A 24,487-nucleotide genomic window follows, 5' to 3' on the forward strand; every position below is an offset into this window, starting at 1 on the left:
TAAGAGAGAGTACATTTGGTGTTTTCCTTTCTGCTCAGGCTTGGGAAGAGGAGAAGTCTAGGAGATCTGGCCAGTCTCCAAGGGCTTGTGTAGGTTTCCCGAGTCTGAGAGGAGGGGGCACGCTTTTGTAAGGATGACTCGGGTCTACAGTGAGTTAGATTTGAATCTGCTTGACTTCAGGCTGGAACTAGGCGCCAGTTGCCAGTCTCCTGTGTGGGTAGATAATCTCTTTCTCGCAGTTGACCGGAGTCATCAACTTGCAGACCCCAGAAAGATGAAGCTGAAGATAGGTCCTACTTGCTCATACGGTGATGAATTTTAATTTTTATGCTTTGCTAATATAATCATATAAAGGTATATATATATGCTGTGTATATTGCAACTGAGAAGTACTGTGATATATTTTGTTTTCTTGCTGCAACTACTTTGTGTGCTTGAAATCTATTAATTCGTCTCTCAAGAACTTGTGGGTGGGGAAGAATTGACAACAATAAAGGTCTTCTTTGAACTCAGCATGGGCTGAAGCCAACCCGCCAATGTACCACTCCGACCGCCAGGGCGGTAAAGCCGCTGGGAAGGAGATATCCATCTCCAACCCGGCGCCTGCCATTGTGCCGCCTGCAGGATTATGACCCCGCCTACCGCCATGGTTTTTGTGGCATTCATAACGGCACAAAAACCATGGCAGTAGGCCATGTCAATGACAGGGAATTACTTCCCTGTCACTGATAAGGATCTCCCGCCCATCTCTCCAGTTACCCCCCACCCACCCCTACCTCTCCATATCCCCCTTCATCCACGCCCCCTTCACACACACACACGCATACACACACTCATTCACACATACATACATGCATGCATACATCCAATCACAGACACATCCGCACACGTCTAAACATACACGCAGACAAGCATTCACATTTCACAACATACACACACTCACACGTCTGTACATGCACACACGCATTCAACACTCAACACAAACCCTCATTCACACACACACACATACATTCACACCCCCCACACAAACAAAACACCCCCCACCCCCTACCCTGTTGGAGACCTGACTTACCTGGATCCAAGGGGTCCTCCGGGAGGAGACGGGATGGGGCACTGCTACCGCCAGCAGCACCCACCAGCAGAACACCACCAGGCCGTAATATTTGTCATAATAAGGCTGGCGGCGGTCTACTGGCATGGCACTGCTGGTGGTAGCAGCGCCACCATACTGCCATCCGCCGGTATGGCCACAGCTGGAATTCCGCCATTCTTGTGGTGGAAATCCGGCTGTTGTCATAATATGGTGGATGGCTGGCAGCCACGGCGATGGCCTTTTGACGGCTGTCGCCGCAGTGGGAGGCGGTTTTTACCGCCGTTCTTAATATGAGGGCCTAAATTTCTAATCGCCTCCTGTTGCCTATTTCATACTTTAATCATCCTCAAGGTAATCAATCACCTAATTACTTAGGATGCTCAGCAAGCTCATCCCCTCCAAACGCAAAGACCACGGGGCATGCTCCCCAAGACATGTTTGGTGCAAAGGGCTCAAGCATTTTGCACACAGCTTATCATGTATGTTTACGAAAACAACTAACATCTTAGAGAGCATTTCAAAGTAAATCTTTGTGAAGTACTTAGGTGTCTGCTGACGCTGCAATTCCTTGCTAATGACAAATGTTCTATAAAAGTGGTAATTACTCATAAAAATAATTCTTGAATAGCTGCAGAATTCAACGGAATGGCCCTGCTTGTACCTGGTTGAAACCCTGGATAGCTGTGATGCAGGAAGCGAGGTTACTTCCACGCCTCTATTCTTCAAGGGTGAGGGGAGTCTTTCTTTGCAGACTGAGCGTTTCATAATGCTGCTGTGGTTTTTAGCTGTTTCCACATGGGCTTCTGCCAGCACTGAGCATTTATTGGCAGGCACATCTGAAGGAGGAAGGTACGGGTGCTGTGAACACAGCAAAAGTGGTGTTTCTTCTACACTGATGTTTACAGTTGTCATAGCTTAACGGTTAACTGAACCTTCCTTCAGATTCATGACATTCACTGAGGAATAAACACAGGTTTTCGAGGTAGAATCTGGGATTTTACTTTGAGTGCTCAAACAATATTTAACTGGATTGTGTTTTTGGCTTCTTTTAAATGTACTTATGTCTGTCCACTCTTTAAACATCGTTTAGAAGAAGCTCTGTGTTGTAAAAAACACATCGGGCTCTCCAGCTTTCATTTCACTTTGTAAATGAGCTTCTATATCTTTTATTATATGGTCACTCCCTTTATCCTGTGATTCTGGCGAAGATTTTAAAATAGAAAAACGTCCATGAGTCCGAGCTCTGTGCTGCTGAAACCATGTTTTTCATGTCTTAGGGTTTATTGGGATTAAAATGAAGGGCTCTGAGAGAAGCTCTGTAACGAGGCTGAGTTTTTTTCCCTTATGTTTAAAAAAGGGGAAGGTCCATTGACTTTGCCAATGCTTGTTCACTGTGGTGGTTGCACCTAATTGTTGGCTATGAAAGTGGGAACTCATTCTTCCTGCAAGCTGGCGGGAGTATTTCATACTTTTGACTATTAGTGAGAATCCTATAATGCAGAACACATGTTCCATTGTTAAGGTGAGCAAATACTTCCAGATCACTAGCACACCATCGTTTGAGTAACTGCAGACAACCTAGAGTACAACTCCCCAAATATACTAATTTATTAAATGAAAAACTGGTGTGATCGAATCATGGTCTACACTCCTTATACATCCAGCAGTTCCACGTCCCAGAGTGAAAGCACAGAGAGAGGGGTAGGGCACTCTTTCCTGTGATGTGACTACAAGTGATGTGTTGCCCCCTTAAACTGTGGGGCCTAAGGAGGTTAGCCACATCCGCCCTCCAGGCGTTTCAGAGGGTGATACCATTAAGATTAATGCAAAGTGAACCGTTTCCTAAGAAAGTGATAGCCACCAAATGAGGGGGATTTGATACGTGTAAAAAAAGACCTTACCTGTGGCCCTCTCGCTGTGCCAAGAAGTTGGTCTCCGCCAGGATTCTGCTTTTTCCATAGCCAGGCGCTCCCTCAAATATCACAGCTCTCCTACAATTCTCCCAGTTCTCTTTAAAATTTTCAAACCAGTTACTTATTGTAGAGGAGTACCATTCCATTTCCTTTTCTCTACCTGTTTATTAAGAAAATAAGATTAGACAGCGTGTAAGATCTACAAGAAAACATGATCCACAACCATGCATATGAAGGGCGTGTCTGTGAACAAACTGCATTTTTATATAATACAATAACCTTTGTAAATGTGAACATGCAATAGCCGATGATTGCTTTTCAGCTTTCCTTACTTTTAATATCAGTTTCAATCACCATCAAGTAAGCACGACTGCCAAATCTAATTGGATCAAATTTTGTAAACAAGCGCTGGCATAACCAATAGGTCTGGTGTTGGCTGTCAGCACTTTGGCTAACTGCCAATGCAAAAAAGAAAAAAAAGCATTTTGCTTTATATTTTTGCAAAACTTCATTGTTGAGGAGACTGCTTCACCCTCCTCAATCTGAAAGGCATTCTGTAGGAAGCTGGCTCTGTATATACTATCTCAAAGTGAGCGATAGTGTGCACAGAGTCCAGGGGTTCCCCAAGAGGCTTGACAGAGGCAATAATAGCTAATACTAATGCTCTATTTGTGGTAGTGTGGTCGAGCAGTTAGGGTTATCAGAGGGTAGTGTTAAGCATTTGTTGTACACACACAGGCAATAAATGAGAACACACACTCAATGACTTAACTCCAGGCCAATAGGTTTTTATATAGAAAAATATTATTTTCTTAATTCATTTTAGAACCACAAGATTCAGATTGCAGGTAGGTAGATTAAATGCAAGATACTTTGCATAGGTAAAGATAGCGCTTTGAGAAAAACAGTAATGTGCACAGTTTGGCATAAAATGGCAATAAGCTATTTTAAATGTGGACACTGCAAAATTCAACAGTTCCTGGAGAGGTAAGCACAGGTTATTTTTTGAGGTAAGTAAAGCACTTACAAGTTCCGTCTTCGGGGCATAGGCAGCCCACCGTTGATGGTTCAAGTTAACCCCAAACACCCAGCACCAGCAACACAGGGCCGGTCAGTTGCAGAGGTCAAAGATGGCCCCAAATAACATAGGTGCCTATGGAGACTAGGGGTGCTCCGGTTCCAGTCTGCAAGAAGGTAAGTACCTGCGTCCTCGGGGAGCAGACTGGGGGTGGGAGGTTTGTAGAGCACTGGAAGAGCCCCAAACAGGCACACAAAATACACCCTCGGCGGCACAGGGGCAGCCAGGTGCAGTGTGCAAACAAGAACAAGATGTCAGGTTTTGTATTGAAATCAATGGAGGGACCCAGGGGTCACTCTGACGATGCAGGCAGGGCACAGGGGGGCTTCTCGGGCCAGCCACTGACTGGGCAAAGGTGAGGGCTGTATGCTGGTCACTACTGCACCGGTAGTTGGTTCCTCACTGGCCTTGGGGCTGTGGGTGCAGTGCGTCTTCCAGGCGTCTGGTTCTTTGTTACCGGGCAGTCGCGGTCAGGGGGGTCCTCTGGATTCTCTCTGCAGGCGTCGTTGTGGGGGTGCAGGGAGGTCGGCTCAGGGTGGACATGTCATTGGAGTCGCCTGGGGGTCCTCTCTGCGTGTTGGTTTCTCTGGACACGGGCCGGGGGCATTGGGTGCAGAGTGGTGGGGACTCATGCTTCAGGAGTGAGGTGAGAGTCCCTTTAGAAATGGTTTCTTCTTTGGTGCTTTGGACAAAGCCGTTGTCCACGGGAGTTTCTTGGTCCTTTGGGTTTGCAGAGCAGTCCTCTGAGTCAGCAGTGGTTGCTGGGCCTGCAGGATGCGTCACTGTTGCAGGTTCTTTGAATCTGGAGACAGGCCAGTAGGACTGGGGCCAAAGCAGTTGTTGTCTCCTTCTTCTCTGCGGGGTTTTCAGGTCAGCAGTCCTTCTTCTTGTTAGGTCATCAGGATCTGATTTCCTGGGTTCAGGTTCGCCCAAAAATACTAAATTTAGGAGTGTGTTTAGGGCTGGAGGACAGTAGCCAATAGCTACTGTCCCTGAGGGTGGCTACACCCTCCTTGTGCCTCTTCCCTTTGGGGAGGGGGGCACATTCCTATTCCTATTGGGCTAAATCCTCCAAAGCAAGATGGAGGATTTTCTAAGGAGGGGGGGTCACTTCATCTCTAGTCACCTTAGGGGAGGACCTGGCTGAGGGGTGACTCCTCCTTGTTTTTATCATTATCTCCCTGGACTTGCCGCCAAAAGTGGGGTCTGTGTCTGGGGAGGGGACATCTCCAGTAGCTGGAGTGCCCTGGGGCATTGTAACACGAAGCCTGAGCCTTTAAGGCTCACTGCTAGGTGTTACAGTTACTGCAGGGGGGAGGTGTGAAGCACATCCACCTAGTGCAGGCTTTGTTTCTGGCCTCAGAGAGCACAAAGGCTCTCACCTCAGGGCGTCAGAAACTCGTCTCTCAGTGGCAGACTGGCACACACCAGTCAGTCCTGCACTGAAGGACTGGGTAAAATACAGGGGGCATCTGATGCCCTCTTTGCGCATTCTTTAATAAATCCAGCACTGGTACCAGTGTGGTTTATTATTCTGAGACGTTTGATACCAAACTTCCCAGTATTTAAAGTAGCCATTATGGAACTGTGGAGTTCGTTTTGACAAACTCCCAGACCATATACTTAATGGCTAAGAATGAACTTAGACACTGTAGGGGCATATTGATCATGCAGCTATGCCCTCACCTGTGGTATAGTGCGCCCTGCCTTAGGGCTTTAAGGCCTGCCAGAGGGTGACATACCTATGCCACAGGCAGTATTTTGTGTGCATGGCATCCTGAGGTGGATGCCATGTCGACTTTGCCTTTTCCTCCCCACCAACACACACAATCTGCAATGGCAGTGTGCATGTGTTAGGTGAGGGGTCCCTTAAGGTGGCACAACACATGCTGCAGCCTTATGAACATTCCCTGGTCACAGGGTCCTTGGTATCTTTTATAAGGGACTTATCTGTGTGCCAGGGGTGTGCCAATTGTGGAACCAATGGTACATTTTTAGTGAAAGAACACTGACGCTGGGCTTGGTTAGCAGGGTCCCAGCACACTCTCATTCAAGTCAGCATCAATATCAGGGGAAAAGTGGGGGGATAACTGCAACAAGGAGCCATTTTCCTACACATTGGCTAAAGTCAAAAATGTTTCTGGTCTTAAAAAATCACACATTACCATAATTATCCCTGGCACCGAAAGGAACTACATTTTATATGGTTGTGCTTCTTGTGACATGGCGTAGCTCACAGTAAAGTCACCCAGTGGCTGATATGGGGTGACCCATTGTCACATGATGCATGCTGGAGTGGGTGGACGGCAAATGTGAATGACACAACCACAAACTAATGGGTGATATTTGGCTAAAAAGCTTTGTAAGAAACTATATTAAACACATAGGCCCTCATTTCAACCTCGCCGGTCTCCTCCAGAGACCGCTGAGGTACCGCCGGGCCGAAGACCGCCAACCATATTATGACTGCTGGCAACCCTCTGCCCTTTTTTGGACGGAGAGCCGCCAGCAGCCATACTGGCGGTCGGCGGTGAAGTGGAGGCTGCTCCACCGTTACCGTTACGTCATCAGAACATAGCCCACCGTAATACGACTCAGTATTCGGCGTGGCGGTGTTCTGGTGACGGGGTGCTGGCGGCGGAGCAGCCCCTATGGATCCCGCTCCCTCCCGGAGGATCACCGGGACAGGTAAGGTGATCGTCCGTTTGAGGGGGGTGTTGTGTGTTGTCTGCGTGCATGGGGGTGTACGTGTGAGTGTGTAGAGGGGTTGTGTGAGTGCGTGTATGCATGCAGGGGGGTAATGTGTGTGGTGGAAATGTAACTTGTATGTATGTGTGCATGTTGTATTGCTACATGCACTACGTGCAAGGTAAACAGTGATGCAGGGTGTGGACCACTGGCCTCTGATTCCATTGGCCTTCGCTTCCATTTTGGTTCACGACTCCATTTTGTCGAGTCTGGTTCTGTGCGTAAGGCACTGTTCAGTGTTTTTCCACAAGCTTCGGCAAGCTGCAGGGTGGGGTGTTTTTCTGCTCAACTTCGCTCCATCTGCCTGATACGAAGGGCGCTATTTACATTCCACAAGCTATCAGTTAGGTCAACAGGGGGATGCGCCTGTACTCAAGGAGGAATGCAAGATTCACCTTGGAGCCCTCTCCTGGGAACCTGGCCCGTTCTGAGGAGACGTCTCGAAGGGTGAACAAGGTACCGCCGATTGCACAATTTGTAAAGGAGGGGGTCTTTTTCTAGAAAAGACTCCTGGGCGTTAGTAAATACTATAAAGGTCAGGAGCCTGGATGGACTGGTTTAGGAACTCTCTTCTGGGTTGGACGCAACGCCAGGAGGACTGATTGTCCCGAAGGAGACTCCCTGTGCCAGTCGATTTGGGTTCCCCGGCTTGGTGTGCGGCGGAGGGATGCAGAATCTCTTTTCGGTGAAGCCTTTCAATTTATAAGCATTGAAGTATATCGTGTGTGCGTATGTTATATGCACTTATTCTTGCAGTTATTTTCATGCTATTAAGCATTGAAGTATATTGTGTGTGCGTATGTTATATGCACTTATTCTTGCAGCTATTTTCATGCTATTTTTCATGATATCACAGAGTGCTTATATTCTCACCATTATTCTCATGTTATTCTCTTGATATATATGTATATATATATTAGTGTGGTTAGTTTTGCCATATGAGAACTTGCCCCTTAAATAAACTTGATTATTCTTCTCCCTAAGGTGTCTGAGAGTGATTGCTTTACATTGTGCCTTAAACTATCCTGAAGTGCATAGTTCTGCTATTCTGAAGAGTATAGCAACACAAATTGGCGTAGTCGTTTGCAGGATTCAAAAAAAAAAAAAAAAAAAAAAAAGGGGAAAAATGCTTAATAAGATCAAAGCGAGCTCAAAAGCAAGTTCTCATGTAGCAAATCCGGACATAGAAATACCGGGTGGGAAACTGCCCCGTATAAACTTTTAGCTCAGGAATGGTCACATTGTGCTGGTGTGTGTGAAAATTGGAATGCGTGTATGTTAAATGCAGAACCTGAAGATGTTCTTACATGTTTACAAAAAGTGTCAATTGACAAGGGAAGGGAGATTTGTGCGTTGGGGAGGCGAGGCTGGCTCTTGCTTTCTGCGTACCGAAAGTTGTATGAAAAATGTTTACAGTTACAAAAAGACCACGAGCAGCTGGAAAAGGAGTTAGTAGGAGCCCGAAATTCCTCTACCATGTTAGCTTGTCAAAATAAATTGTTAAGTGATAAGCTTGAAATGTACCAGCTGGTTGCAGAGAGAACGGCCGTTAGCGTCGCTCAATATAAACACAAGAAACGAAGAGGGAAAGTTAATAAAAATAAGGTACATTTAGCAATCTCTCAGGCAGGATTAGCCTTTGACCCGGAATTTTGGGATGGAAACATCTGGGATACGTCTGATTTTTCAGATGAGTCCGGGGGTGATAACTGTCAAGATGTTAGTCAGGAAAAGACAGAGCGCAGGAATGTTGTCCGTGCGCAGCCCATATATCGGCGAAAGTTACAGCATAGCCCAGCTAACCCTAGAGGGGTGATGTTGGATGCCCTGGAGTATTATACACAACAAGAACTAAGTGATGTGATAGACAGGTTTCGACAGAGGTCTGGGGAAACATTGCTTACGTGGATGGTGCGAGTGCATGATATGGGGGGTCAGGGGGTCCAATTGGATCACGGCGACGCCCCGAGGCTTTGTATGTTAAGTACAGACCCAGTTATCCAAAATGAGTTTAGAACTTATCCAGGGAATGGTCCCATGACCAATTTGTTGGAGTTAGCGGCGCAAGGGTGTGCTCAGAAGTATCCGACAGAGTCAGACTGGCCGCCTAACGATAAACCTTGGTATACTTTGAGAGATGCAGTACAGAGATTGAAGGAAGAAGGGATGAAAACAGCTATCTTTATGAGTAATGCTCATAATTTGATGAATGGAATTTTAAATGTGTCTGTGCGAAACCGGTTGATTAGGGCCGCTCCTCCTGCATATAAGCATGTCATCATGACTTTGTTAATCAATCAGACGGGTAACCCCTTGTCTCAGGTGGTAGAAGCGGTGCGTGAGTTAAGTGATTTAGGAGAGTGGGCTAAGCCAGAGAGGAATTCACGACCCAAGAATCGTACTGATAACAACAGGGTGTCAAGGCGGGATATGTTTCTGGCCTTGCTGAAAGATGGGGTGGCCAGGGATGACATTGATGGGATAACAACCAAGGACATGTGGGAGATGTACCGCAAACGCGGTTTGGATAAAAGGAGGGGAGCAGGAAAGGGAACAAGAAGGATAACAATTTGGTGAACCAGAGAAAGGCTGGATGGGAGGAGCGTGAGGGTGAAAAGGGAGAGAGAGGGAGAGAGTCCCACAGTAGAGAGAGATCCCCAGATAATGGAGATTGGGGGCAGGAGCACCGAAGCTCAGAGGGAACCCGGAGCAGGGAGAGAGACCGGGAAATGACAGGTTCGGAGAAAACTGGAGGAAGAGAGTGGGAGAGGGAGCTGGTAAGCTCAGAGAGGTTGCGAAGCAGAGACAGGGAGGAGGAGTTCACTGAGAATTACCGCAAACTGTATCCAGATCTGACTTGGGCAGACTCTGATGTGCGCAGAGTGAAAATAGACTAGGAAACAGGTCAAACTCCGGTGCAGGGATGGGCTCGCAAAGATAACAGACCTCATGTCAAAGTAGAAATTTATTGGAAACGTGGAAATGTTCAAAAAGTTCGAGCCCTTGTTGACACCGGAGCGGAGGCCTCTTTGATTCATGGAAACCCAAGAAATTCAGGGGACAGTACTTCACCATTACGGGATTGGGCGGAAAAGAAACCCCGGCAGTGCAGATAGTGGTTCCCATGAAAATAGGGGCACTTCCAAAGAGAGAATACACTGTCTTGATTGTGCCCATTCCCGAGTACATTATTGGGATTGACATTTTGAAAGGGATGACCCTACATTTAGAAGATGGATGTTATCAATTTGGTTCCAAAAGATTTGTATCAATAGCCGCCGCAAGGGTGGGGCTGTTGAAGATTCCTCCAGTAACACGTCCCCAAGCCACTAAGGTGATTCAAATGAAACAGTACAGAATACCGGGAGGACATGAGGAGATTAGCCAGACTATACATGACTTATTGGAGGCCGGGGTGATAATTCCCATCACCACTGCGTGGAATAATGCCCTCTGGCCTGTTCGCAAAAGTGATAACAGTTGGAGGATTTGCATTGATTATCGCCAATTGAATAAATATACACCTCCTCTGACTGCGGCAGTCCCAGACACCATTACCTTGATTGAGAACATACAGAAACACAGTGGGACTTGGTATGCCACCATTGACATTGCCAATGCGTTCTTTACGATACCAATAGCTACTGAGAGCCAGCCTCAACTGGCATTCCAGTGGGCGGGGCGCCAGTACACCTTCTGTAGATTGCCCATGGGGTATTTACATAGCCCCACTATCTGTCACTGGCTGGTGGCAGAGCATTTGGATGAAGTACCAGTGGTTCCCGGAGTGCAAATTTCCCACTACATAGATGACGTGATGATGCAGGGAGAGACACAAGAACAGGTGCAGATTCAGCTAGACAGGGTGGTGGAACATTTGCAGAATAAAGGGTGGGAGATTAACCCCGAGAAAGTGCAGGGACCGTCTCAGAGCGTGAAATTGTGGGGCATTCAGTGGAATCAGGGACATAGAGAAGTGTTGCCATAAGTGAAACAAAAGATTAAGGAATTTGCAGTGCCGCGAAATCGGAAGGAAGCCCAGAGTTTTATTGGACTATTCGGGTATTGGAGACAGCATATACCCCATTTGTCTCAGATTTTGGCCCCATTGTACAAAGTTACACGAAAGAAGAATGCGTTTGAATGGGGAGAGCAGGAGCAGTGCGCGTTCGAATTGGCGAAAGACACCATTCAGCATGCTTTGGATTTGTGGCCGATTCGGGAGGGAGACATCGAGTTGAATGTGATAGTCCAGGGGCAGCATGCTAATTGGAGTTTATGGCAAAAACAAGGGAGAAAGAGGGTGCCCCTGGGATTTTGGACAAAGAAGTTACCCGAGGCAGGAGAGCGATATACTCCCTTTGAGAAGCAGCTGCTGGCCTGCTATTGGGCCCTGGTTGATACTGAGGAAATTACATTGGGACATAATGTGATTTTAAGGCCTGAAATTCCCATCATGCAGTGGGTGATGAGTTCCCCTAAGACTCATAGAATTGGACATGCGCAGGAAGCCAGCATTATAAAATGGAAATGGTATGTCCAGGACATAGCACGAGCGGGTCCAAAAGGAACCGCCGTGTTGCATGAGCAGGTAGCGCAGGCTCCAGTGGAGAATTCCGAAATGTTGCACGATGTACCTTCAGTGTGTGAATCCCCAGTAGGGTGGGGCCAGCCGTTCGCAGACTTGTCTGCAGATGAGAAAAAACATGTGTGGTTCACAGATGGCTCAGCAAAATATGTTGGAGCGAAAAGGCACTGGAAGGCAGTGTCCTATAATCCTGTTACAAAGAAGCTTTTGACAACTACAGGACAGGGAAGAAGTAGCCAGTTTGCAGAGCTTTATGCCGTGTACCAGGCTTTAAAACAAGAGCTACCCGGAAAATGTCACATTTATACAGATTCCTGGTCTACCGCCAATGGATTAGCTACTTGGCACATCAGTACAAAATCCATAACCAAGAGGTATGGGGGAAGGAGTTATGGCAGGAGATCTGGGAAATGTTACCTCAAAGCACCGTGACTGTCTATCATGTGGACGCTCACTGTCCGACTGATTCATTAGACCGATGGTTCAATTGTCTTGCAGACGATCGAGCCAAGATTCAAGAGGCTGAAGTGGAGGCGCAGAATTCTGATTTGGTGGGAATGGCTAAATGGGCACACCAGAAATGCGGACATCTTGGAGAAAAGGCTACTCACAGGTGGGCCGAGATTAGAGGGATGCATCTTCCCCTAGATCTGATTAAAACCGCAATCATTGAATGTCCCATTTGTCAGCATGCACAGCACAGACCGGTTCCACAGGTGGTGAGAGGCCAGCTAGGCAGAGGTAAATTGCCAGGACAGATATGGCAGATTGATTACATTGGACCAATGCCAGTGAGCAGAGGGTGTCAGTATGCCTGCACAGTGGTAGACACTTACTCTGGTTATCTCATAGCCTTTCCCTGCAAGCGCGCAACCCAGCAGAGCACCCTGAAAACATTAGATCTGTTGATTCTGTACTATGGGGTGCCACTCCAGATTCAAAGTGATGACGCCAGCCACTTCAAGGGCAGACTAGTGCAGGACTATTGTACACAACACAATATTGAGTGGATTTTTCACATACCTTACTATCCACAAGCAGTGGGACTGATTGAGAGAATGAATGGGTTGTTGAAAGAACAATTGCGTAAACTGTCTGATGGGACACTGAAGGGGTGGAGGGATAATTTGTACGATGCTTTGCAAATTCTGAACAACCGACCCCTTACAAATGACGAGACACCTCTCATGAGAATGCTTACACCTGCTTTACAGATTAATCCGTTTACAGCAAGCAATACCATTGTGTATTGGGAAACAGCTCCAGGAGCTTTGGCCCCATATCGAGCTACACCAGAATCTGCAGGACTTGACTTGCATGCTTTACACATGCATCGATTGAAGCCTAGAGACATCACTCTGATTGAAACAGGGGTGGGAATTCAGATTCCCCCTGAGCATTACGGTCTGATCGCCCCTCGATCTGGGCTTGCCCTGAGAGGCATCCAAGTTTTAGGAGGCGTGATAGATGCAGACTACCAAGGTGAGTTAAAAGTCATTCTCTTTAACAGTGGTGACGCAGACCTAGTGGTGCAACCCGGTGATCGCGTTGCCCAAATTGTCATCATGCCGGTTTATGGAGGTGTTGTTAAGAAGGGGAGCGCCCCAGCTCTTCTCACTGTAAGAGGCAAAGGAGGGTTCGGATCTACTAACAAGAACCCAGGGGCCAAAGTGTGGATTGAATCCCCAAATAACCCTCCTCAACCCGCTGATGTCATCGCCACTGGACCAGATAATGTCCTGGTAGTTATGCAACCTGGTCAAGACAAATGGGAACATGTTCCCGCTGACAAATGCTATTTGCGAGAATGATAATACGTGTTTTGTCCTCTGTTCTTTTCAGATCATCCTGTGGAGTGCCTGTGCCATGAGTGTGGTGTATGGAGCCCGTTCGGGAGACTCCACCGGGGAGCGGGAGGGGCTCATAGCCCAAAAATTCAACCGTCAGCAGCAGATGCCGACGCTACTGCATCAACCGAACAATGTTTGGATTCATCTGGCGCAGGAAGTGCTGAATATATCTCACTTCTGTATGAGTAACATGCAAAGCGTTCAAGATCTGATTACCACTTGTCTAGTGGCAGTGCCCACTCCTGCTGCTGTATTATTGCACATCTTTAACAATACAAACCAGGATGGAATGGTGGATGTGAGTGACGTTCGCTCCCATCTGTCACTCTATGAGTACTGCCGTCATTGCCCAGAGGTGGGCAGGCGGTTGTGGAGGAACATGACATCTATACTCACGTTTAACATCTCAAATGGGGATGTGTGCTATTCATTAACCTGTGATCCTATGAAAATAGGTAAATGTGCTCAGCTCAAATTGGAGAAAAGAGACAAAAACTTAACTGCTGCACAACGGACATTGTGCTACTCACGGAATGACCTGACCTGTTTGAATGTAAATAATTCAATGTTTTGCCAGAATGTGGTGCCTGCTGCCAGCCACATTCAAAATGTTAAGTTACCTAAAGGTTGGCTCTTTTCTTGTGGTAACCTTTCTTTTACTTATATTCCAGCCAATCTAACCGGAGGGCCTTGTGCCTGGTCACGCTTAGGCTTTCTCATGTTTCCTATGGATACTGCTCTACACCCTCGCTATACCACAGACACTATTCAATTACCTACGGACTGTGATTCTGAAATTTCATTGCTTTTCAAAACAGAATATGTCAGTTTAGCTGGTTCTATCGTAGGGGTGCCAGGACTCGCAGTATATAATACCAGAGTTATTAAAAAACTTGCATGTTTAGTAGTCAAGAATATTAATTATACATCAGCTGCTTTAGCTGAGCTGTTATTAGATGTACAGGAAACTAGAAAAGCTGCTTTGCAGAATCGCGCTGCCATTGATTATTTACTGCTTAAACACAACCATGGCTGCAGTGATTTTGAAGGGTTTTGTTGTTTCAATTTATCCGACCACTCCATATCAATCAACTCCCACATAGAGGCCCTGCATAAGTTAGTGAAGGGGGTGCAGCAGGATGTTGACAAGGGGTGGTGGGATTGGGCTTTTGGATGGCTGCCTAATTTAGGCCAACTGCGTTATATCCTTGGTGTAATCATTATCATAACAGTTATTTAATTTCGTTATGTTGTTGTATTCAGTGTGTGCCTAACCTTCTATCTCAGTGTCGCCCAAGAGCATTGCCATTTCAGCTTATAGGATATACTTAGTTGTAAGTTGGCCAAATGGTCCAAGGGTGGAATGTATTGCTACATGCACTACGTGCAAGGTTAAGAGTGGTGCAGGGTACATGCACTACGTGCAAGGTAAACAGTGGTGCAGGGTGTGGACCATTGGCCTCTGCTTCCATTGGCCTTCGCTTCCATTTTGGTTCACGACTCCATTTTGTCGAGTCTGGTTCTGTGCGTAAGGCACTGTTCAGTGTTTTTCCACAAGCTTCGGCAAGCTGCAGGGTGGGGTGTTTTTCTGCTCAACTTCGCTCAATCTGCCTGATACGAAGGGTGCTATTTACATTCCACGAGCTATCAGTTAGGACAACAGGGGGATGTGCCTGTACTCAAGGAGGAATGCAAGCTTCACCTTGGAGCCCTCTCCTGGGAACCTGGCCCGTTCTGAGGAGACGTCTCGAAGGGTGAACAAGGTACCGCCGATTGCACAATTTGTAAAGGAGGGGGTCTTTTTCTAGAAAAGACTCCTGGGCGTTAGTAAATACTATAAAGGTCAGGAGCCTGGATGGACTGGTTTAGGAACTCTCTTCTGGGTTGGACGCAACGCCAGGAGGACTGATTGTCCCGAAGGAGACTCCCTGTGCCAGTCGATTTGGGTTCCCCGGCTTGGTGTGCGGCGGAGGGATGCAGAATCTCTTTTCGGTGAAGCCTTTCAATTTATAAGCATTGAAGTATATTGTGTGTGCGTGTGTTACATGCACTTATTCTTGCAGTTATTTTCATGCTATTAAGCATTGAAGTATATTGTGTGTGCGTGTGTTATATGCACTTATTCTTGCAGCTATTTTCATGCTATTTTTCATGATATCACAGAGTGCTTATATTCTCACCATTATTCTCATGTTATTCTCTTGATATGTATGGAAAATGTCACTTACCCAGTGTACATCTGTTCGTGGCATTAGTCGCTGCAGATTCACATGCTGTGCACATCCCGCCATCTGGTGTTGGGCTCGGAGTGTTACAAGTTGTTTTTCTTCGAAGAAGTCTTTTCGAGTCACAAGACCGAGGGACTCCTCCCATTTCGACTCCATTGCGCATGGGCGTGGACTCCATCTTAGATTGTTTTCCCCGCAGATGGTGAGGTAGGAGTTGTGTATGCTAGTAATAGTGCCCATGCAATGGAGTGAATACGTCTGTACATAATGAAGTTTAAAGTAATATATTTACAAATGTACAAATGTTTAAGATCTACTTCTGAACGGCTACAGGCTCCCGGGGAGGCGGGTGGGCGCATGTGAATCTGCAGCGACTAATGCCACGAACAGATGTACACTGGGTAAGTGACATTTTCCGTTCGATGGCATGTGTAGCTGCAGATACACATGCTGTGCATAGACTAATAAGCAGTTATCTCCCCAAAAGCGGTGGTTCAGCCTGTAGGAGTTGAAGTAGTTTGAAATAATGTTCTTAGTACAGCTTGACCTACTGTTGCTTGTTGTGCAGTTAGCACATCTACACAGTAGTGCTTGGTAAATGTATGAGGCGTAGACCATGTTGCTGCCTTACATATTTCGTTCATTGGAATATTTCCTAGAAAGGCCATGGTAGCACCTTTCTTTCTGGTTGAGTGTGCCTTTGGTGTAATAGGCAGTTCTCTTTTAGCTTTAAGACAGCATGTTTGAATGCACTTAACTATCCATCTAGCAATGCCTTGTTTTGAAATTGGATTTCCTGTATGAGGTTTTTGAAAGGCGATAAATAGTTGTTTTGTCTTTCGAATTAGTTTTGTTCTGTCAATGTAGTACATTAGTGCTCTTTTGATGTCTAATGTATGTAGTGCTCTTTCAGCTACAGAATCTGGCTGTGGGAAGAACACTGGTAATTCTACCGTTTGATTCAAGTGGAACGGTGAGATTACTTTTGGTAAAAATTTAGGATTGGTCCGTAGAACAACTTTATTTTTGTGTATTTGAATAAATGGTTCTTGAATGGTAAATGCTTGAATTTCACTCACTCTTCTTAGAGATGTGATGGCAATTAAAAATTCAACTTTCCACGTTAAGTATTGCATTTCACAAGAGTGCATGGGCTCAAAAGGTGGACCCATGAGTCGTGTTAAAACAATGTTGAGGTTCCATGAAGGAACCGGTGGTGTTCTTGGTGGTATAATTCTCTTTAGGCCTTCCATAAACGCTTTTATGACTGGTATCCTAAATAATGAAGTTGAGTGCGTAATTTGCAGGTAAGCTGAAATTGCCGTAAAATGTATTTTAATGGAAGAGAAAGCTAGTTTAGATTTCTGCAAATGTAGTAAGTATCCTACTAACTCTTTTGCAGATGCGTGTAAAGGTTGAATTTGATTATTATGGCAGTGATAAACAAATCTTTTCCACTTATTTGCATAACAGTGTCTAGTGGTAGTTTTTCTAGCCTGTTTTATGACCTCCATACATTCCTGTGTGAGGTCTAAGTGCCCGAATTCTAGGATTTCAGGAGCCAAATTGCTAGATTCAGCGATGCTGGATTTGGATGTCTGATCTGTTGTTTGTGTTGTGTTAACAGATCTGGTCTGTGAGGCAGTTTGATATGAGGTACTACTGAAAGGTCTAGTAGTGTTGTGTACCAAGGTTGCCTTGCCCATGTTGGTGCTATTAGTATGAGTTTGAGTTTGTTTTGACTCAACTTGTTTACTATATATGGAAGAAGTGGGAGAGGGGGAAAAGCGTACGCAAATATCCCTGACCAGTTCATCCATAGTGCATTGCCCTGAGACTGATGTTGTGGGTACCTGGATGCGAAGTTGTGGCATTTTGAGTTTTCTTTTGTTGCAAATAGATCTATTTGTGGCGTTCCCCACATTCTGAAGTAAGTGTTCAGTATTTGGGGGTGAATTTCCCATTCGTGGATCTGTTGGTGATCCCGAGAGAGATTGTCTACTAACTGATTCTGAATTCCTGGAATAAATTGTGCTATTAGGCGAATGTGGTTGTGAATCGCCCAATGCCATATTTTTTGTGTTAGGAGACACAACTGTGTCGAGTGTGTTCCTTCCTGTTTGTTTAGGTAATACATTGTTGTCATGTTGTCTGTTTTGACAAGAGTGTATTTGTGGGTTATTATGGGTTGAAATGCTTTCAGAGCTAGAAATACCGCTAACAGTTCTAAGTGGTTTATATGAAACTGTTTTTGCTGAATGTCCCATTGTCCTTGGATGCTGTGCTGATTGAGGTGTGCTCCCCACCCTGTCATGGATGCATCTGTCGTTATTACGTATTGTGGCACTGGGTCTTGAAAAGGCCGCCCTTGGTTTAAATTTATACTGTTCCACCATTGAAGCGAGATGTATGTTTGGCGGTCTATCAACACCAGATCTAGAAGTTGACCCTGTGCCTGTGACCACTGTGATGCTAGGCACTGTTGTAAGGGCCGCATGTGCAACCTTGCGTTTGGGACAATGGCTATGCATGAGGACATCATGCCTAGAAGTTTCATTACTAATTTGACCTGTATCTTTTGGTTTGGATACATGGCTTGTATGACATTTTGGAATGTTTGGACTCTTTGTGGACTTGGAGTGGCAATTCCTTTTACTGTGTTGATTGTTGCTCCTAGGTATTGCTGTGTTTGACACGGCAGAAGGTGTGACTTTGAGTAATTGATTGAGAAACCTAGTTTGTGTAGGGTTTCTATGACGTAATTTGTGTGTTGTGAACACTGTTTTTGCGTGTTGGTTTTGATTAACCAATCGTCTAGGTACGGGAACACATGTATTTGCTGCCTTCTGATATGTGCAGCTACTACTGCTAGACATTTTGTAAAAACTCTAGGCGCAGTTGTTATTCCGAATGGCAACACTTTGAATTGGTAATGTATCCCTTGGAATACAAACCTTAGGTACTTCCTGTGTGATGGATGTATTGGTATATGGAAATATGCATCCTTTAGATCCAGTGTTGTCATGTAGTCTTGTTGTTTGAGCAGTGGGATTACTTCTTGTAATGTAACCATGTGAAAATGGTCTGATTTGAAGTATGTATTTAATATTCTGAGATCTAGTATGGGTCTTAGAGCTTTGTCTTTTTTGGGTATCAGAAAGTAAAGTGAGTAAACTCCTGTGTTTAGTTCTTGTTTTGGTACTAATTCTATTGCTTCTTTTTGGAGCAATGCTTGAACTTCTAATCCTAGAAGATTTATATGTTGTTTCGACATACTGTGTGTTTTCGGTGGGACTGTTGGAGGGAATTCGCAAAATTCTATGCAATAACCATGCTGGATAATTGCTAGTACCCAAGTATCTGTTGTTATCTCCTCCCAATGTTTGTAAAATTGGCTTAATCTTACCCCCACAGGTGTTATGTGATGGGGATGTGTGACTTGTAAATCACTGCTTATTTTGAGGACTTTTGGGGCTTTGGAATTTTCCACTACTTCTTTGGAATTGTCCCCCTCTATATTGCCCCCGAAAACTTCCCCGCTGATATTGGCTTTGGTAAGTGGGCCTTGTTTGTGATGTTGTGGTTTCTGTAGGTTGTCCTCGAAACCCTCCCCTCAAAAGTGTTTTGCGAAAGGTGCCTCTGCTCTGCGGGGAGTAGAGTGCGCCCATGGCTTTTGCCGTATACGTGTCTTTCTTGAGTTTCTCAATAGCAGTGTCGACTTCCGGCCCAAACAACTGCTGTTCATTAAATGGCATATTTAGCACAGCTTGTTGAATTTCCGGCTTGAAACCTGACGTGCGGAGCCATGCGTGCCTTCTTATTGTTATTGCAGTATTTACTGTCCTTGCAGCAGTATCTGCTGCATCCATTGAAGACCGTATCTGATTATTAGAGATACTTTGTCCTTCTTCCACCATTTGTTGTGCTCTTTTTTGGAACTCCTTGGGTAAGTGTTCTATCAAATGTTGCATCTCATCCCAGTGAGCTCTGTCATATCTTGCCAAAAGCGCTTGTGAATTGGCAATGCGCCATTGGTTTGCTGCTTGTGCTGCAACCCTTTTGCCCGCAGCATCAAATTTGCGACTCTCTTTGTCTGGAGGTGGTGCGTCTCCCGAGGTATGAGAGTTTGCTCTCTTACGAGCTGCCCCGACAACTACTGAGTCTGGAGTTAACTGCGTTGTAATATAAACAGGATTTGTTGGCGGTGGCTTGTACTTTTTCTCCACCCTTGGAGTTATGGCTCGGCCTTTAACAGGACCCTGAAAGATTTGTTTTGAATGTTTTAGCATTCCTGGGAGCATAGGTAGTCTTTGGTACTGGCTATGAGTGGAGGTTAGCGTGTTAAACAAGAAGTCATCCTCAATTGGTTCTGAATGCAAGGTGACGTTATGGAAAGCAGCTGCCCTTGCGATCACCTGTGTGTAAGATGTACTGTCCTCAGGAGGGGACGGCCTGGTAGGGTACGAGTCTGGGCTGTTGTCCGATACTGGAGCATCGTAAAGGTCCCATGCATCGGGATCATCTTGACTCATGACAGTATGAGTCGGGGAGTGCATCAGTGGAGGAGTTGCTACTGGTGATGTGTGCACTGATGGTGGTGGAGAAGGTGGTTGAGTTGTTTTGTTTGCCACCTTTGCCTGTGGCTCCTTGTGCTTTTCGTGAAAGGCAAGTTTTCTTTTTGTTTTAATTGGAGGAAGAGTGGTTATCTTCCCTGTGTCTGGATGAATGTGGAGCCTCCTTTGAGTATAGTCTGGCTCTACAGCTTGAAGTTCCTCTCCAAATCTATGTTTTTTCATTTGTGAGGCTAATCCTTGTTCCTCTGTATAGGAACCTGTTCTCGGCTCCGAGGCTGGATGTTTCGGAACCGAAACTTTTTCGGAGGTCTTTTTAGGCTCCAAAGAAACCTTTGTAATTTTCGGCGTGGTGGTGTCTCGGTGCCGAATTTGTTCGGTGCCGCTGTCACGGTGCCGAAATTTCTCAGAGCCGATGTCTCGGGTCCGAGATTGCTGTGTGGCGGTATCTCGACCGGAGTCGGATGACTTCGACACCAGCGTGCCCTTTTTCGGTGCCTTGGCTCGGTCACCGCTTTTTTGGGTTAAGCCATGGCCTGTTGGCGGTGGCGTCCCCTGGGCTCTTGTTGACTTCTCGTGAGTCTTATGTTTCCTCTTCTCCCTCGAAACGCTCTTGTTCTGTCGGCGTCAACGCCATCTGCAGTCTTCTGGCTCTTCGGTCTCTTAACGTCTTTCTGGACCGAAACGCTCGACAGGCCTCACAAGTATCTTCCTTGTGCTCTGGGGACAGGCACAAGTTACAGACCAGATGCTGAACCGTATACGGATACTTGTTATGGCATTTTGGACAGAAGCGGAATGGGGTCCGTTCCATCAGCTTTGAATTCACACGTGGCCGGGCCGACCAGGCCCCGACGGGGGATCGAAAAAACCCCGAAGGGCCACCGGAACTCTTCTAAATTCGGTGTCGATCTGTTGTAACTAACCCGATACGGAACGCAAACAATACTGACGTTTTTTCCGAGATTCTAACTAACTTTCCGACCCGAAACACGGAGCGAAAAGGAACACGTCCGAACCCGATGGCGGAAAAAAAACAATCTAAGATGGAGTCCACGCCCATGCGCAATGGAGTCGAAATGGGAGGAGTCTCTCGGTCTCGTGACTCGAAAAGACTTCTTCGAAGAAAAACAACTTGTAACACTCCGAGCCCAACACCAGATGGCGGGATGTGCACAGCATGTGTATCTGCAGCTACACATGCCATCGAACATATATATATATTAGTGTGGTTAGTTTTGCCATATGAGAACTTGCCCCTTAAATAAACTTGATTATTCTACTCCCTAAGGTGTCTGAGAGTGATTGCTTTACATTGTGCCTTAAACTATCCTGAAGTGCATAGTTCTGATATTCTGAAGAGTATAGTAACACACATGTGTGCATGGATGTGCACGTGTATGTGTGAGTGGTGTGAGCGTGCGTGTAGGGGAGTGTGGAGGGTATGTGTGGGGGTTTCAATGGGGGGGCGTGGGCAGGGGTGGGGAGGGGGTCCTACTACCTTTGGGGGTGGTAGGGGGGTTGTGGGTGTTGGGGAGGACTCAGGGGAGGGGGAGGGGGAGTGGGAGGGGAAGGGGGTGGAGGGACGGGAAGACCCCAGTCTGTGCCAGGGAACGTATTCCCTGGCACTGATGGTGCATACCGCCATGGATTTCGTGGCAGTTGAAAACCCCACGAAATCCATGGCGGTATGCGGGGTCCTGATACGACCGGCGGACTAGTGACGGCTGCCGGGCTGGAGACCGTTGTCTCCAGCCTGGCGGCCGTTACCGCTGTGGCGGACGGTGCAGGACATTGGCGGTTTGGCATGTGCCAAACCGCCAATGTCATAATGGGGCGGTAATCACCGCCGGCCTGTTTGCGGTCTTACCGCCCTATTTGCACCATCCACCAGGGTTGTAATGAGGGCCATAATGTTAGTAAAATCAAAAGGTGTTGGCTAACTCCAGGACTAAAGAAGCAGGTCATTCTGGAGTTTGCTGCTAGCTTCTTGCCTTTGCTAAAGCTTTTTTTGTATTTTTAGGTAAAACGTTGTCACAAAAAGATTGAGTTTAAAAAATAGAGAAGGATAAAAATATAGACAAATAGGACTGAAAAAAGACAGAGGTTTGCAATTACAGGCAAAGATTGATAGATAGATAGATAGATAGATAGATAGATAGATAGATAGATAGATAGATAGATAGATAGATAGATAGATAGATAGATAGATAGATAGATAGATAGATAGATAGATATGTTTTGTTGGCATATACCCAATTGCCATAATTTAACTTACTTACAAGTCCCTACTATATGGACCTGGGGTACCCAAAGCCTGGAAATTAAAGTGTCCCTCATGGACTGCAGCACTTATTGTGCCACCATTAGTCTGACCAACTAAAATGTGCCTCCCAGCCTGCCACTGCAGACTGGTGGAGCAGTTTGAAATTGCTGTAATAACTTTTCCCTTTAAACTGATGACAAAGTCCAGACATTCCTTTTTAATGTATACGTCACCACTAAGGTAGGCTTATCGAGACCTAAGGCATGCTGTTGTATAGTAAAAAGTAGGGAATGCATTTTTATATGTTTAAACACTAAAAGCCCCAGATTATTGTTTTTACTTTAGAAAGGTTAGTAGCTCCAGTGGCAACTACAGGGGTACACACTGACAACTCAGCTGTGGTAACTTCTGAATGGGACTACTGAAATTGGTACTTCTAGGTATCAAAGGGATCTTTACATTAAACACGACTTGACGCCCATGCTGAATTTAATATAACTTTTGAGTATAAAACAACTTTAGAAATTTGCCACTCTAATGACCAAGTTTTCCAGTGGCCAGTTACAGTTATGAATGACTCTGGAAAGAACACACTAGAGTCCTGCCGTTGAAAGAGGTGTTGCCTCTCCCTTGAAGGAAGCTACACAGGGTGTGAGCCCAAAAGGCGTGCTTCAAAGAGTTAACACACAGTTGATGGGCTAATGGTGGACACAGACAAGGGGCTTCTCTTTTGTTCTGGCAGACAGGCTGGTGTCAGAGATAGAGAGAGGAAAACAGTTGCCAAAACAGTTTTTTCATGGGTGTGTAGCCCTCACGTAGCCACACACCTGTAGGGTGGGCTCCCAAGTACCACATCCTGAGAGAAAGATTCTGATTCTCCATTCTTGGGAGTGGACTGAATATTGCATTATGGGATAGCTAGATGCTACACATTGCAGGAAGCTGTCATTAAGCAGGGTTGGACCTCGAAGCCCACAGGCTAGTAATCACCGCATCCCCGAGGGCAAGCTGTGGGCGTAAAAGTGGCATCCATTACAACAAGACCTCCGATCACGTCTGTACTGGAGAGAGAACTGAAGAGTGACCTGCTGCTCCTGGGCTAGCAAACAAAGGACTGAGCTTCTGGTGCCCTGCTCGAGGAAAAGACCCAATCACCAGACAGAAGAGGTCCACAAAAGCTGAAGAAGGTGGCTTGGGAAGCTAGTAGCTACAATCACTTAGTTACCACTAACTGCCAAATCCAGGCCAGGGGGACCGAGCACCAACACTCAGTAGTTGCATTTGAGTCTGCTGGACCTGAGAGAGGCATCAAAGTGCAGTTTGGTTACTAAAGATGGACACTAGCTGCAGTTAAAAGGAGCCACTGGTTTTGCTGTGACCGGAGACAATTAGATAAGTAGCAACTAGTTTCTGGCTGGACTTCACCTGGACTTTGAGGGGCCTTGCCCTACGGCGAAAGTCATCCACCCTGTTTGTGGACAAACGAGTGGCTCAAGAATGACCCGTGTTGATCGGATCAGTAGTCTCAGCATCCTCAGCATCCTGCATCCCTTGCATTAGGAACACTCTATTGAGGTCAATGGCCGTTTGCCCTTAGAGCATGGACTGGGGACTGCTTTGACTGCAAGGTAACTGTCCTTCTTACCCTTATTGACCAAATTACTTACTCCCTGCTGTAGTCAGTTGCCCAAAGTGGGCCAGAGTATCTTAACACAACTTTATAAAAAGTTTTTAAAGTGACCGCTGACCATGGCAGTCCCAATGCTTCTTTGCGTTTTAAGTGAAAGGCAGGGGTTTGCAGTTTGCTAAATAATTTATATCTGCGGAGCCCTCAGCATTTCTAGATAGACAGACAGACAGAAAGACAGATAGACAGATGGAGATGACTCCATATATAAACAGTTAAATTGACAGATTTGCAAACATAGCAAAGGTTGCATAGGTAGAGAGGTTTGGCTGAACTCGCTTTGGAGGTTTGTGCAGCAATGCTAGTCTTCATTTTTGAGGTGGATCAGGGAACTGATATACCTACATCTGTTTTCCAAGTCAGACCCTTTATGAATTATCAATTACGGTTGATGAGTTTTGTTGTGGATTGTGAAGCATTTACTTTATGAGTTAAGACGGTTATGTTTGTCTGGTTTTGAATGGA

At 46.0% G+C, this 24,487-nt stretch overlaps 1 protein-coding gene across 1 annotated transcript in view; it reads right to left on the reverse strand.

Annotated features, from left to right (window-relative positions):
- Positions 1 to 24,487, reverse strand: part of ADCY10 (adenylate cyclase 10) — a 1,855,427-nt gene that overhangs the window by 420,790 nt on the left and 1,410,150 nt on the right. Inside the window, exon 19 of the mRNA XM_069226523.1 lies at positions 2,995 to 3,081. Coding sequence (XP_069082624.1) covers positions 2,995 to 3,081 — 87 coding nt within the window. The remainder of the gene's footprint in view (positions 1 to 2,994; positions 3,082 to 24,487) is intronic.

This window comes from Pleurodeles waltl, chromosome 3_2 (genome assembly GCF_031143425.1).
Source record: "Pleurodeles waltl isolate 20211129_DDA chromosome 3_2, aPleWal1.hap1.20221129, whole genome shotgun sequence".
Classification (NCBI taxonomy): domain Eukaryota; kingdom Metazoa; phylum Chordata; class Amphibia; order Caudata; family Salamandridae; genus Pleurodeles; species Pleurodeles waltl.